Here is a 15098-nt window from a genome sequence, read left to right as displayed (position 1 = left end):
TTTTATCTGTAATGGCCTGACCTTTAGTTTGAAACTCGACAATAAATTTCAGCGCACGCTGACTATTCTTGGCATTATTGTTTGAAAAGTAATCTCCAAAATGAACTGATGAAAAACATACCATTTTCCACACAAACTAATTAAAATAAGGCACGGGATGACCTTTGATTGTACAACAAAGCCAAATGCCCTTGCTGAGAGAGTCTGGTGAGTATACTGCGAAACGTGCACACGCTCTCTCAAGGCGGAGCGAGGCACAGCTGAGGGGTTGTCTAGCGTGCCCATCAGCAGCGTGGGTAGCCAGCCTCCACTGCGTCCTGTCCCCACCACCTCACCCAGCAACTCCTGTCATTACAGGACTGAGTCTCGTCTTTCCATACGGGTGTCTATGAGTCTGAAGATTAGGATCCCAGGCACAATGGCAGCCAGAAGCTCATTTCAGCGGCAGCATCCATGAAAGAAAGAAAATCAACTCTGGACCTTACAATTTACCAACCCCAAAATGCTTATGTTTAAAAGAAAATTTCTGTAAGCGTCTGAGTCGAAATGGGACTGCGAGAGCTGTCACATCTACACCTGCTCCCACCACGCTCCTGTTTTGCTTTGATTCACACCACTTGGAAGCCTCTGGGCTTACCAAATAAAAGAGTGGAAAGGCACATAAACCTAAAAGATCTACTTCTACCAAGTCCAATTATAGCCTTAATCTTGGTCGCTCGGGTACTCTCCAGGCCCAAACCCCAGTCACTGTGGCCAGGTCTTTCTCTCAGGGATGCAAGTGCAGTGATTCTGTGGGCTGGGTCTGCGCCCTGCGCCACCTGCCCCACCCACCCCGCTCTGCTGTTCTTCAGTGGAAAAGTGCTGCTTGGTGAGGAAATTCTGAGTGGGTGAGGGCCCTGGGTTGCACAGGCACCGGGCGAGGAGGAAGGATAGTTACCTGTTGAAGCATGAGGGCTTGCTGCTGCTGAAGGAGGACCTGGAGCTGCTGAGGGCTCAGAACTTGTTGCTGGAGGATCTGCTGCATTTGCTGGGGAGTGATAACTTGAGGTGTCATCATAGCCACTGACACGGGGACCTAGGATGTTAACACAGGGTTAGTAGGAAGCCAGGAAGCCGCCTGCATATGCAACCCAGTCTCCTAGGTTCAGTGGCTGCAGGTCAGCAGCCCGCTCCAGGAATGGACCAATCTCTCACACACAATGTGTTTATCCAGAGGGGATGCGGCAACAAATCCTTTTTAATCCACTATTGGGTTTATTTTAAATAAAGAAAAAATAAAAAAGCAACCTTGCAACACTGACACGTGTTCCGGGCAGTCTTGCAAGCAAACAAGCACTAAAGACTTAATAAACGCTGCTTGGAGTCAGGTTAGAATGGTTCCAATTCTTGTTAAGAGTGAACTGTCAGTCACACTGAGCTGTAGGAAGTTCACACAAACTTGAATCTTGTCTTACAGAAGGCAAAAGGAACCAGGACCTTTGCAGCTGGAGGTAATACGACCCTCTTCCTCTGGGGACTGTGATTTTAGGAACAATCAAGTAATGCTCAGTCCTGTGGATGAATGAGCCGGGGGCGCACCTTCCGAACTCAAACACAGGCTCCCTTCCTAGGACGCCTTCTACCCTTCCTTATGCACCCAGTACACAGATGTCTCAGTTCTTTCCTATTATGTGTGATACCATTAAAAGCCGCTTTCCATGACATTTCAGTGACAAACAGCTCCAGTGATGAACTTGATAGCATTTCATATTTGCAACTGTTAACACGTTTCTGCACGGGCATCTCTGCAAGGAACCTGCACACAGTATCTGAAAGGATGATGTCTTGTTCAGATAAAACACTGACATTAAAATGACAGGCTGTCTTGGCCAAGGTTACACAAATTGTATTCAAGCGGATACCTAATGACAATGCTATGAATTCTGCAAGCTTTCTAGAATGTAATTTAGCTATTCAAAATAATCACTGCACTTGTGTTTAATTTGCAGACTACATGAGAACCATTTTGTCAGTCCCCGTAATACAAGAAGACTATTTCATGAAAAATCCCCCCCCCAATAAAAAGGAAAGAAAAAAACAATGAAAGAAAAGACAAAACCTGTATGTCTTCTAACAGTAATATTTAAGCATCTTACTTTTCTTTGGTTTCTAATCAAACATGTGACAGCAAGAAGCGAGAAGCAGTAAAAGATATACTTTGTTAAAAAGGATCTGCTGTCATCTCTTGTGTTACAATAAAAGGTAATAACATGTTTTGCACTTTGCCTGTGTGCCACTTAAAAAAAAAATCCGGCAGACAATAGCTGATCAGAAGATAAAAGAATTTAAAAATCTTTCAGGAGGGCAGTAAGCAAAAGCGAGAAATGCAGTATTAATTTTATGTAACATAATGTCTTAATATGCAGTTTATCTTGACTTTTTCACATGATTTGTCCTGTCATTTGCATAGCAAGCTCTCATTCCTAATTTCACAGTCATTATGCACTGATGTCCCGATTTCTCGGCATCACTAATTTTGATGAACTAAAAATGGTTCCTGAAGGTCAGATTCATGTACAGCGAATACCCTCCACTGTTGTTGCAAGCATGTTTGTGCGTGGGGATGTTTATATGCAAGTTTCCCATTGTTTGGAAAACACTATGTAGAACATTTGAAAAATTTCATTAACCCAACTCTGGAAGGTCATCAATGAATTCTTCCTATTGCGGTGCCCTTTCAAGTGTAGATGTAGATATACTGTAATTTAAAACAGATGGGAATGTCTGAATATTTTTACATGCAAAAAGGGACAGATGTATATGAATAGATAAATTATCCTTTTAGAGAGACACTTTGCAGCATGAAACATCCCAATGGTTAGAACAGTGAACTGGCATTCAATCTAGGGCAAACACCACGAAGGCATTATCAAAACACCTACCCATTTATAAATTAATTCCAATTAGTCTACTTTGTCTTCATACAGAAGAAGCGTATTGAGTTTTTCAGTATGTATCGGGTGCCAATCACTATCTTTTGAGCGTTAAAGCCAACATATCACAAGAGAAGTTTACTTTTCCTTGAGAGTTGCATCACCATACAGGGAGGCTTGATTAAGCAAACAAAAGAACCATGTTTAAGGTTTCTTTTTTCCTCTGCATTTCTTGGATACTGTACAATACAAATATTCTTGAGCCAAATTTCTGATGGTGATGAACAGGAAAACAGGCAGGAATAGGGTGGTGTAAGATCTAAACTGGTGATGAACACGAAATTAACAGTGTTCTAGCAGAAATCATCAGAGAAACAACCACTTGGTTGTGATTTTTAAAAGAACTATGGGAAGCCTATGCTACAGAGGGGTGCAAGAGGGCTTCTGGGGAGTGATGGAAATGCCCTCTATCCTGACTGAGGTAGTGGTCACACAGATGTATTCAATTGCCCAAACTCTCCCAATTGTACACTTAAAATGAGTGCATGTACTGTATGTAAAGTATACTTTAACATTAGTTTAAAAAGTTTTAAAAACGGACAAATACAATTTTTAAACCCTTACAGACAGCCAATAGATTACATCTCTTCATCCCATAGTAATTTATTCAACTTCCGTCGTCATGTTACAGAATAGGAAAATGAGTCTCCCCTTCTTTTTGCCTTTGGACATTCTGATGAAGGTGCTGGTGAGATTTAAAATGCTTCAAGTCTCAGGCACAGCCAAAGGAGAAAAGAGGCAAGAAGGTGGGGGCCCCTCCAGCCTGGCGACCAGTCTCTGAATAACCAGAAGTGGGTATTATGTCCTGATGGCCTTGACTTGGCTTTCACTATCTGAAACCACATTTTCACACCAGTTAGCGCTGAGCCTTCAAAGTGGACTAAAGCTTAATTTATAAATGTGGTAAAACTGAGATTTCCCCAACATGTCATGAAAATGTTATGGAAAGCTTTAACAAACATATCCAAATGGACAGAAACCATAATAGAAAAGGAGAAAAAGAAAAAAGGAGCATAGTTTAAGCCTTTAAATAGTTAAGAATTATAGCCTACATATCCACTCCCTTAACTCCCAACGTCCAAGTCTTTCACGTAGCGAGTCCCTGCTAACACTAGGAATCAAAGGGCAGGCAATACCGGCGAGAGGCGATTATAGCCCACACTTTATTGCCCATTGCTGCCGAGGTCATTAGCGGCAAGAGTGATTGTGCCGGTCTTAACCTATTGATCACTGTAACTACTATCATTTAATCCTGTGCTGAATGTCTGCAAAGCAGCTAAAGGCACACAGGAGAGAGTGCTTTAGCATCGAGAAATATGGCCAAAGCTTAGAAATTACACTTTGATTCATAAAATCTAGCCAGTGGTTCAAATCAATAGTATTTAAAACAGTCATGTGAGTTTTTAACTACAGTGCTCTAATATTTATGGGTCCCTCTTTGAGAGTATTCACTCAAAACTAAACTTTTCTCCCCGATTCTATGCCATCTCCCTTACCCTCCTTGGGAAAAAAACATTAATTTCTGATGTTTTGTGTGCTGCAGGGCTCATGCCTTAACTGGGAGTTCAACCTATTTCTTGATTTCCTTCTCAAATGACAATTTAAATACAATGCTAAAAAAATTATATCCCCGATACTGTAGCTACCTTAACTGTCTGAGTATATAGAAATGAGTATGTTTTATGAGTTAACAATGAATCATAGAAGGCAATTTATGAAGAACTAGAATGATTCTGTCTGGCTGCCTTCAGGGACCAGAAATTCAAATTAAACTTCTGGCAGACATTTAAAGAATGCTAGCACACAAAACTGAATTTAAAACACACACACACACACACACACACACACACACACACACACACAGTTAACACTCTTTAGTTGAGTTTCAAGAGAAAATTGTGAACACACACACACACATACACACACACACTGCACGACAGGTACACTGTTGACTGATACCAACTGGGTGTGGCCGACCCCAGGCGCATGCAAGCCTGCCTCCTGAATGGCACAAATGCAGCTGTGCTCGGGCCACGGACGCTGCTCGCGTGGGCCTGCTGCTGCCTTCATACAGCAACTGGCGTGGCCTCAGCCTGAACAAATGCTGTTAAAAGCACATCCGCTGCTGTGTAAATTTTGCCTGATATAGTTTTCCTTTACTTCAAAATGACTACATATCATATGAAAGCTAGAAGACTATTATTAAAACGATTTGCCTTATCATTACCAACGGGAAAAGGTAGGTGATAGGAAAAACAAAAAATCTAAAAATCAAACAAATAAAACCCCCATAGAAACAACACTTATTTCTAATCTAGGAGACATTTGGAAGAATTGGGGGAGAGGGATGGGGGGAAAGGGAGATGACACAATCTAAATACTGAAAATAACACTTTAGCATATTTTTTGCTCTCTTTAGTTTACACTCATGTTAACTACAAGTAAATACTGCCCAGTATAACCAAACATAAAGTCTGTACATCAGCATCTTCTTATGCTATGTGTACAATAATAATAACATAAAATATTTTAATACAGTTTTATTTCCATTAATCTGGGTTAATAATTTAGAAACAATTTTTCATCTCTTTTTATGAACTACATGTATGTCCCAGAAACCTGAGTCCCTCACAGGCTTCACACTGTGCTGCGTCTGGATGACAACTGACCAGGTTAGCAGTGTTACCTGGTTCATCAAATAACAAGAGCAAAACAAATTAAATTAGAAGGCTTTAGCACATCAAAACAAGACCAAAGAAAATGGCTCCATAAAAAAAAAAAATAGAACTATGCCAAATTTTATATAACTCTATAGAAGCTAGCCTGTGTTAAAAAAAAAAACAAAAAAAACACCACCACTGCCGCCCCCTGTTAAAGACAACAGTTTTCATAATTAAAAAGCCAATGGATACAACTGATACACTGGCAAACAGAAAAGTTAGGAGGTGTCTATCCATTCTCACGGTATTTAGGAAGAACACACACATACACATACACATACACACACACACACACACACACACACGCTACCATGCAAGGTAGCTGTATCATAGAGGAAAGAAAATATATTTCTGACATAATATTTCAGTCTTCAAAACACATAAAAAGCCTACTATTCATGTGGAAAGTGTAATTCTATTTCATTATGGAATTCTGCTTTTTTGTATAACTCTTTTAGACTTAGCTATTTTGCCACAATACTGTACAAAGCACTAAGGCAGGTAATGGTTATTATATTAATGCAAAATCGTCTAAGTAGTCAGTCATTAGCATAACTGTTCTCTCAGTAACAATACAACCACCTATTAAAATTTTAGAAAAAAAAGCCCTCTTTAAAATGCAATTAGCATTTCATTTTTTATCATTTTGTTTATTACATTCTATCAAGAGAGGCGATCTTTCTTTCAGGAAGGGCTGTCTGGCCAAGGCTTGCCTGCCAATCAGGAGTTGCTTCAGGTTATCAACCCTAAGAAGCAATCTCGAGCAAAGCTCTCTGAGCTCTTCTTTTGTCTTTATAAATTTTAAAAACTGGCAGAAATTCTTATTTGTTTACAGCAGAAGCATGAATGGGACCTCAACTGTTCTCCTCTAACGCTCCCCACGCACACAAGGTTACCCAGTAAGTGCCAGCATAATTGTTTTAGCTCTAATAAATATCAGCTTCATTTGCATAAAAATGTAAAGTTTACATAAATGAAATTGCTTCTCCCATTAGCAATTGTTAAATACAGGAAACAATAGAACCTACACATGAAAAGAATCATCCAATAAGCATTGATGTTTTCAACCCAGCAACTATTATTATTTAAATTAAGAAAAATGCCACCTTTCCTCCCTCAATCTCTTTCTCCTATAGAAGTGATGGAAAACAATTTAGTTAGTGCTTGTGAGTCAAAGCTGCTAAGACATTTTAAATTAACAGCAGCCACCAAAATCGTTTAAGTGCTGTAAGTCGGAAGGGACAACTATTCCAACAAAGTACCTCAGAAAAGATTCTGTCCACAGATGTTTGGCTCCTGAAAAGGAAGAGGCCGTGGCTGAACACGTTCTCTTCCATGGAAGCATTATTCAAAACAGCGAGAGGAAGCCCCTGCCGCAGCCCACTGGAGACATATACACCACGATCATAAAGAAAGATAACTTGCAGATACAGTTGTAGATCAAAGGAGAATTTCAAATGGAGAAAAATAAAATGTTTATCTTTTGTCAATGAAACATTTTTTTCGAAGACTAAGAATTAAATGTGTAACTTGCTTTCTTCATGCTTTAACCAGCATAGAAAATACCACTGGGAACTTAACTGCAAATATGTATTTTTTCCCATATTATTGAGATGGAGGGGGGACTATAATTGGGTTTAAACATGCAGGTAGGCCAAAATTCGATTATTCCAAAGTTGTATAAGGCCTCACTTAGGGTGCTGTCTCCTTTCCTCCCGCTCCCCCTTGGAATTAACAACTTCAGCTTCTCAAACTATGCAGTTTCTCACGCCTATTTCCAACACCTTCACCTTATATACATCACAGTTAAGCCAAGGGGTGCAAATTAGAGTCTAATGAGAAAACATCAGTTGCTTCTTTGACAATCTCACCATTCTCTGATTTATTTCTAATGAAGACAAAGCCCAACCAAAAGCTCCCTATGTGTTAAAGGTCAAAATATGTTCAAAAATACTTAGTAAAACCCAGGCAAATGGGAAAGCTGTGAGGACCTGTCTCATGAAGTGGTGTGACAATTAAGAGTAATTGTACAAAAAGCCATCTTCAGGAAAAAAGTAAAAGAAATTAAGCTGCCACAGCTGTAACAGGTTAGATGAAAAAAAATAAATCAAAATTTAATGTATTCTCCCCTGTGTCATCTTGTTTTGTCAAGACATCAAATAGAATTGGGAAGTACAAAATAACAAGCCCTTGAGAAATCAGAGAAGCCGACCTTTTTGATGTTGTTGATTTACCTGTTCTCAGTTATTTGAACAATGATGTTTCAGATTTAAGGGCAAGATAAAGCTTAAAAATTAAAACGTGCTACCAAGGTATTCTAAAAAAGTACACCACAACATTTAGCCTGCATTTTCATGCTTTTAACCAGATTTGAAAATGAGGCACAATGAATGTGTTCGCTATTCATTTTTCTCATTCTAAATTATTGGGTTGTTGGAAAAGGCATGACACATTTTTGCAACTAAAAACATAGAAAAAATATGTCATGACTTTTCCGACAACCCATTAATTTCTCTTCAAACAACTGCCAGGTTAGGTTGGAAGAGTGACTCAGGGAAGATTATTCCCATAACCCTAAAGTACAGGCCCAGCTTAGCTCTTTCCAGATAATTCTGCAGAGGATTGTTTAGCTAAGAGGTACCTGAGTTTTCTTTTTTTAAATGAAAGAAAATAAAGCTGAATTTTATGAGGGGGAAAAAGTATCGCACATGCTGAAATGACTAAAACGAATGTCCAGAAATATCATGCTGCTTACAAGAAGAGAAACCTTTAACTAAACAAAAACAAATTCAGCTTAGGGACTTAAGACTACCCCCAAATCCAGCCATGCAGACATACATAAAGCTATACTCCCTTTTTTGCCCCAAGAGACCTAGAGCTCATCAGCAACATAACTCCTAGACTTATATGAAATACTGTGTGCAAAGACATATATATAAAATCAATATATCACAAGGTAGCTTTCTCAATTTTTTTAAGTATAGCTTCTTCCACTAAAGAATACATAAGAACCAAAACATGGAGCAGTTAAACACATATTTAAAAGGTACCAAGAGTAAGCAAGCCAGTATTTACAAGCACTACTAGAATGTGTAAAACTTGGACTAGTTAATAGCTACTTAATGATTATAACTGCTTGTTGTGGAATTCATATTTTAACTTGTAACACACACAAGCACAACTGATGGATCTGTTTACTTGACCTGCTCCCATCATCTGTTGCTGCATTATCACAGAGAACTAACTACCTGAAGTGGGTTCTAACTAGCTATTTATTACATTTGCCCAGTTACTAAGTTTTTCTTCAGTGATGTTCATCTACAACTAAACCATGTAATAAAAAGGATTTCTCCAACCTTCTTTTTTGCCAATTCAAATTTTACTTCCAGCTGAGAAGCTGGGTCACAATATTCTCTGGATTGTCTCAGAAACACAGTAACTCAAGTACACTTCTGCCACATTAGCCAAGACAAATCTGGAATTTCATTGCTTTTAATTAATCTGGATTTTAATTTTACTGTATCTTGCAAATGTATGGAGGTTGCCTAAAAAGTTGCAGAGCTGGTCAGTGTCATGAAAGAGTTTATCTTTCAAGTGACAGGTCCTGACAACGTGCAAACACAAAGCATCAATGGTGAGGGTTTTGTTTTTGAGGTACACTTAACTGCAAAAAACAAAAAAATTCAAGCCAACAATTCCTATCGTAAGCTTTTCGATGATTTATGGTTTACCAACTGAGCAAGGTTACGCAACACTGCATGCCTTCAGATGCATTATTTCAGCTAGTTGAGATTTAATTAAGATCACAGCCTCTAAAATCCCTGTCAAATGAACATTCGGAGCAGACAATACACTATATATCCTCATGCAGAATGTTTCCATTCCATCCTCTGGAAAAATATGAGTTAATCCGCGTTTCTATGGCTGCAGACAAAAGTTCACTAATTTTGTTTTTCTTTTGACACTTAGGTTGTTTTCTATTATATGTCATGAGATCATTCCCTTCCAGGGAGGGAAGAAAAAAAATCGAGAGTGAAACACGCTGCAGAAAATGCACTTGACATTATTTTCCGACATTATCATAGCTTAGCTATGATGTCATCACATTTTCATATAGTCAGCCCATGCTTAGAAGAGTTTCATTTAATGAAACATGTTGATTTAAAAACACAACACAAACAGGAAGCCTACCTTCCTTGAATTACTCAGATTAAATAATGGACATGTTATGCTTCTCATTTCCTTAACTGGCCAACTTTTTGTCAGATGAGCTGCACATATGGGTAGGAAAGAAAGTTCTTTGGGGAAATAGGAGAATATAAAGCTCACTACTTGCATTCTATGAGTAGTCCTTAGGTTTAACAAAATGAAACCTTAATAGTTTTCTTCTTATAAATTTTTACTGATCCATGCTTTTTTGTTAAACAAAAATTTATTATCATGTGGCCCTTTACCGAGTCCAAAGTATTTTTATTCACATCATTTTAATGTTCGGTTGCTTATCTCATGCCTTAGAAATGACAGGTGCTTGCAGTCTTGCTCTTGACAGGCCACTACACAAATAACTGTCTTGCCTGAAAGGGCTAATGCAGTACTAATGAACAATAAATCAACTTTGATTATCAAGTGTCAGCCCAATCCGTTTTCAGTTCAGCTATATCACATCCCAGAGTAAGTCAGCCAATGTCTCTGGGCAGGCAGTGGGTATTTTGGTTTCATTTTTACACACTTTTCACTAAAATGTGTCAGGCAGCTAGCTACAAAGAGTCCCATAACATAGACGTAGATCCTTTTCCAATTTATGCAAAGGATATCAATTAGGAGAATGTGCTTCTGTCTTCATTCGGTTTACTTAGTGGTGAGTCAACATTCAAGAAAGCTTTATATTCTTTTAAACAACAACAACAGCAACACATCAAATCCTAAACTAAATCTTCATGTGATCATGTTTGAGGTCTGTGACAATGACATACAAGCTTGAACACTCTACCACATAAACCATCTTTGATTGCACATACACATGCCTCTTGGAAAATCTATTACAAACAAACGAACAAAAAAAGCAATGAGGGCTGCTTCTAAAATAAAAACTTCACTCGATTTAAACAACAACAAAAAAATTGGCTTCTTTAACACTGACTTCCTAATGATAAAATTATTTTTTTTCTTAAGCAGATTAGTCACTGATAGTATGATTCACATTTCCTGTTATCAGGCTTAATTTCCCCCCCAAATGTGTCACTTTCAGAATGTTGGAATCTATGGAAATTAGATGATTTGCATTTTTAAATTGGCTTGATTAGAACATTTGATCTGTGTAGACAAGAATAGACAATTATTACATATTTTACTTAAAACTGGCAGATCTTGAAGGAGTTAATTCCAAAAAGGAAGAGTCTATACATACGTTGCTCTAAAACTTTACCACCCACTTCCTAAAGAGCCCCTCCTTCCCATCACAACACTGGGGGGAAAGTCTCCTTTCCACTGACCGTCTTTCGGGCAGTTTTGACAGTTGAGGTGGGTACGTTCAGATGGCAGTACCCCGTGGCAATTCCTCAGTCGGCTGCACGTCCTAACCCAAACCTCGCTCACTGCTTAATTAACCAGCCAAGTAACGCAACGCAAGCTGAGGCTCCCAACCTGCCAGCGTCCCTCACCCGCTGCCTGTTTTGGTGTGGGGCTTTATTCCTCCCTTCCTCCGCCCCCCCACCCCCCCTCCGACCCCGAATATGAACTCCTTCAGTTCTAACAGCTATGCTGAAAATAGCCTAGACAGATATAGAAACAAACTATCAGAAGCAAAGAAACATCCACACGGGTTACACCGAGATGGACGGCTCCCTGTATTTCACACGCTCTGTCTGGAAGTGGCATAAATCATACCCCAGATACGTCCCCGGCACGCAGTGATGGCGAGGGCTTTACCAGAGTGGCTGCGTGAAGGCCAGGCCAGCAGAAAATGAATCGCAATCGAAAAGGAGGGAGAGCGCAAGAGCGCGAGCAACACAAGCAGGACTTCCTCCAACTCTCGACTACACCCCACCCATGAACATTAAAAAAAAAAAGCGAGCGAGAAGGGGGGGACTGTCTCTCCCGGACCCACAGGCCTGTAGCTCCTTCCTCCCAGCCCTCTTCTCCCTCCTAAGCCTTCACTTCCAGAGCGCAACTCCCACCCAAGTTGGTCAACAGCGATTGTAATTATTATTTTTTTAAAAGACTCAACTTAGAAACAGTTGGGCGCTCCTGCCTCCCCGAAGGAGGCCCCAGGAAGCTGGCACGGCGGAGCCCGGGGAAGGAGAGCAGAACGGCAAAGATCAATCAGAGGGACCAACCTGACACTCTCCATGTAGCCGCCAGGCGCGCGGAGCCGGCTCGGGGCGCCGGCGCGGGCCGGGCGTGGGTCCGGCGGCCTCGGTGCAGGCGGACTGCACGCGCGCGGGGCGCTCGGGCTCCCGGGCTGCCAAGTCGCGCCGCGCCGCGCCCACCCCGCCCTGCTCCACCAATCACAACCCGCCTCCAAACACCCGCGCGCCGCGCCGCGCCCCACACAATGGGCTCGGAGGCCGGCTCCCCGCGCCCGCGCCCGCGCCCCGGCCCGCTGCGCGCGGCAGGTGAAATCACGCTCTGCTGCAACCTGCTTTTGTCTCGAGAGCAACTCCACTTAATTGCTGTTAACCCTTTGACCCGCCTCTGACCGACTTCTGGGAAGCCGGGCACCGCGCGCGTCTCCTCCTCGGCCCGGCTGCCGGGCTGGGGCTGGGGCTCGCGCAGCGTGCGTCCCGGGGTGGAAACTGACAGAGTTGTCCGAACCTTTCGGACAGACCCGAGAGGCAGAGGACGGGCACCGCGCGCCCGGCGCACGCCGCGGCTCGGGGCGGCTGTCAGAATCGGAAGGAGATGCGGGGCTCCAAGAAGCGCTTTCCTCGAAAACGGCCTCTGCGAGAGAACTTTCGCTTCACGTCGACTGTTTAGCCAAGCTTTGGCCTCCCTCCCCCCTTCTTTCCAAGAGTCATACTCGCCAAAGTAGACTTGTGCGGGTAGAGGAAAACTCAGCCGACACGGGGGCTGAAATAAAGAACCAGACGTGCCTCGTCGCTGGAGCAAGTTACTTCCCCACGAGGACGACAGCTGCTAAAGAAAGCATCTGACACACGTTCGCTAAGAAATAATTCTTTAAATTCCTTTCTTATTTATACAACAACAGCAACAATAAAAGCTACTCTGGATAAGCACTTTAACATGACCTGTATCAGAAAGTCACTGCTCTTCAATGCTGTTTAAAGCTGAGTACAGTGTTTTTAAAAAGTCACCAATATGTTAAACTCTGTTGGCTCAACTGGCACGATTTAGGTCCCAGGTTCATGTAGTTAATTTCGGCAGCTCTAGCAATCACCTCTATTTAGAGAAAAACTTCTTGGCCTATATTTACAAAACAAACAAAACACTTTTATTATTTTTCTCAAAATATTCGAGGTTAAGAAGTAGGACAGCAATGATCACCTATTTTCCTTCAATTAAAAAAGGGTTACAAATCCTAACCCAGAATTCCAATAGTTTTACTTGAAAGTATTTGTCCATTTGAGGTGTTAATGCAAGTTACCACAAACCAAGAAAGCACATTGATAAAATTTCCAATCAAGCAAATGCGTGAATTTCAATAAGGTCAGCAGGGGAGCAGACGATTGCCCCATTAATCTGGCTACAAAAGAGACAAAAGCGCCAGTTGACTGTCAACTTACGATCAGATGTTAAATGAGTGCCCCCCACAGATCGCTCTCCATCCTAAAGTGTTTTTGTGTCAGGTAACAAATTTATTAATGGCATTTTTCAGGTCACAAAAATGTGACCCCACCCTCTCATGAATATTCAATAGAAAACCAAGGGCATTCTTTTTGGGGGAGAGGGGCCTTAAATCTGCCAGAATCAGTGGAGTTCTGACTTACAAAGACAAGGCACTCCTTTGGGAGGGGCTGGTAGGGCCCCAAAGACAGGAAATAAAAATATAGGAAGTTCTCTCCAACCAATGCCCAGTGAGAAAGTGGAAATGGTAATTTCAAAATACATATATTTTTTCAAATTAAAATTATTTTGAGATTTAATGTCTGTGAACAAAAGCGGGGTTCAGTTTAAATAAGCAAGTCTTTTTTTTTTTTTTTAAAGACAGCTCTTCATGAGGCATCCATAAAACTCATGCATGCTTTTACAAGTTGGACTACCTCCTTTGCAGGCCAGTGTTTATCAGCTAATAGTCTCCAGGAATATCAAAACAAACAATAAACAAACAAACAACAAACATTACAGAGGCTTATGACCCAGCTATGGAGATCAGCCTTACACAAATAGTGATGCAATGTACTAAATTGCATGGTGGTGGCTTTAAGCACATGGGACCACAGAGAAGGGGGAGATGAGTGGGAGCAGGAGAGGTCAGGGAAGACACCTTGGGCAGGTGGTGTTTAAAGGACTAATGGTTGGACAAAGGGGAGGTGACAGTATGGAGAGGGAAGTGGCTTAACAAGCTAATTCAGAGGCCACTTGGAGCACCTCTCTGCCCTCTCTCCATACATGACATGGTGACTCAGAGACTACTTCTAGGCAAAGAAACGTACCATCAGTGATAAACCTGGATAAGCAGTATATGCCCCAACCACTTTGATGAATTCTGGACTCTATGTAGTACTGTCTACCGGCCCTATTCTCGGGATTCAGTGAGAACTGGAACCTTCCGCCACTGGAGTACAGTACGGCATGCTAAAACTTCCAGTGACCTACAAGACTTAGCGCCATTTATTCCTTACCATGAGTGATAGGTCATTTTGGAAATGCGGGGTCAGACAGGCCAAAAAAAAAAAAAAGGCATTTATATTGTGAGGACTTCATAATGGCATACTCAGCCACAGGGTCTCATTTAGTTTCCAAAACTTGAATAGAAATTGCAGTCCTCATTTTCGAGAGGAGAAACTGAGGTTCAGAAAGGCAAAGCGATTTTTTTTTTCCTCCAAGAATCCAACACGCCCAGCACCACAGGCTCCAAGGGGAAGCAGATACTGAAGTCACTGAAAAAGAGAGGCCATGATAACATAAAACGAATGGGGTGGGGGTGGGGGGACGCTCATGTCTAAGGAAGAGTGAAAGAAGTGCTAAATACTGTACTTATAAACATTTTTGATGCCCACATCCTAACAGCCACAACACATACAGCCCTTGTTCAAACCCCACATATTAAGAAACCTATCAGTTGCTAAAATGAGTCCATTGTGCAGCTGGCTGTGTACTTAGGAACAGATTACTATGATCCCACACCAAACTCGAACCACCAAATAACACACCTGGGACGAAAATCATGCATTATATTTGGTTTTGCTGAGCCTTAGCCTTGAACACAGAAGAAAGTGAAAGGTTT

General features: G+C 41.3%; 1 protein-coding gene across 12 annotated transcripts in view; it reads right to left on the bottom strand.

Annotated features, from left to right (window-relative positions):
- Positions 1 to 15098, bottom strand: part of FOXP1 (forkhead box P1) — a 601823-nt gene that overhangs the window by 93812 nt on the left and 492913 nt on the right. For 9 of the 12 annotated variants that reach the window (XM_019651316.1, XM_019651317.1, XM_019651323.1 and 6 more), the window contains one exon: positions 938 to 1075. In XM_019651316.1, the coding sequence (XP_019506861.1) occupies positions 938 to 1075 (138 nt within the window). Of the gene's footprint in view, positions 1 to 937; positions 1076 to 11578; positions 11696 to 12027; positions 12133 to 15098 lie in introns of those variants that run through there. The other 3 variants (XM_019651327.1, XM_019651324.1, XM_019651326.1) reach the window with 3 other exon arrangements.

The sequence above is a fragment of the Hipposideros armiger genome, unplaced genomic scaffold, assembly GCF_001890085.2.
Source record: "Hipposideros armiger isolate ML-2016 unplaced genomic scaffold, ASM189008v1 scaffold_158, whole genome shotgun sequence".
In the NCBI taxonomy this organism is placed as follows: domain Eukaryota; kingdom Metazoa; phylum Chordata; class Mammalia; order Chiroptera; family Hipposideridae; genus Hipposideros; species Hipposideros armiger.
This window is presented reverse-complemented; position numbering and strand designations above follow the sequence as displayed.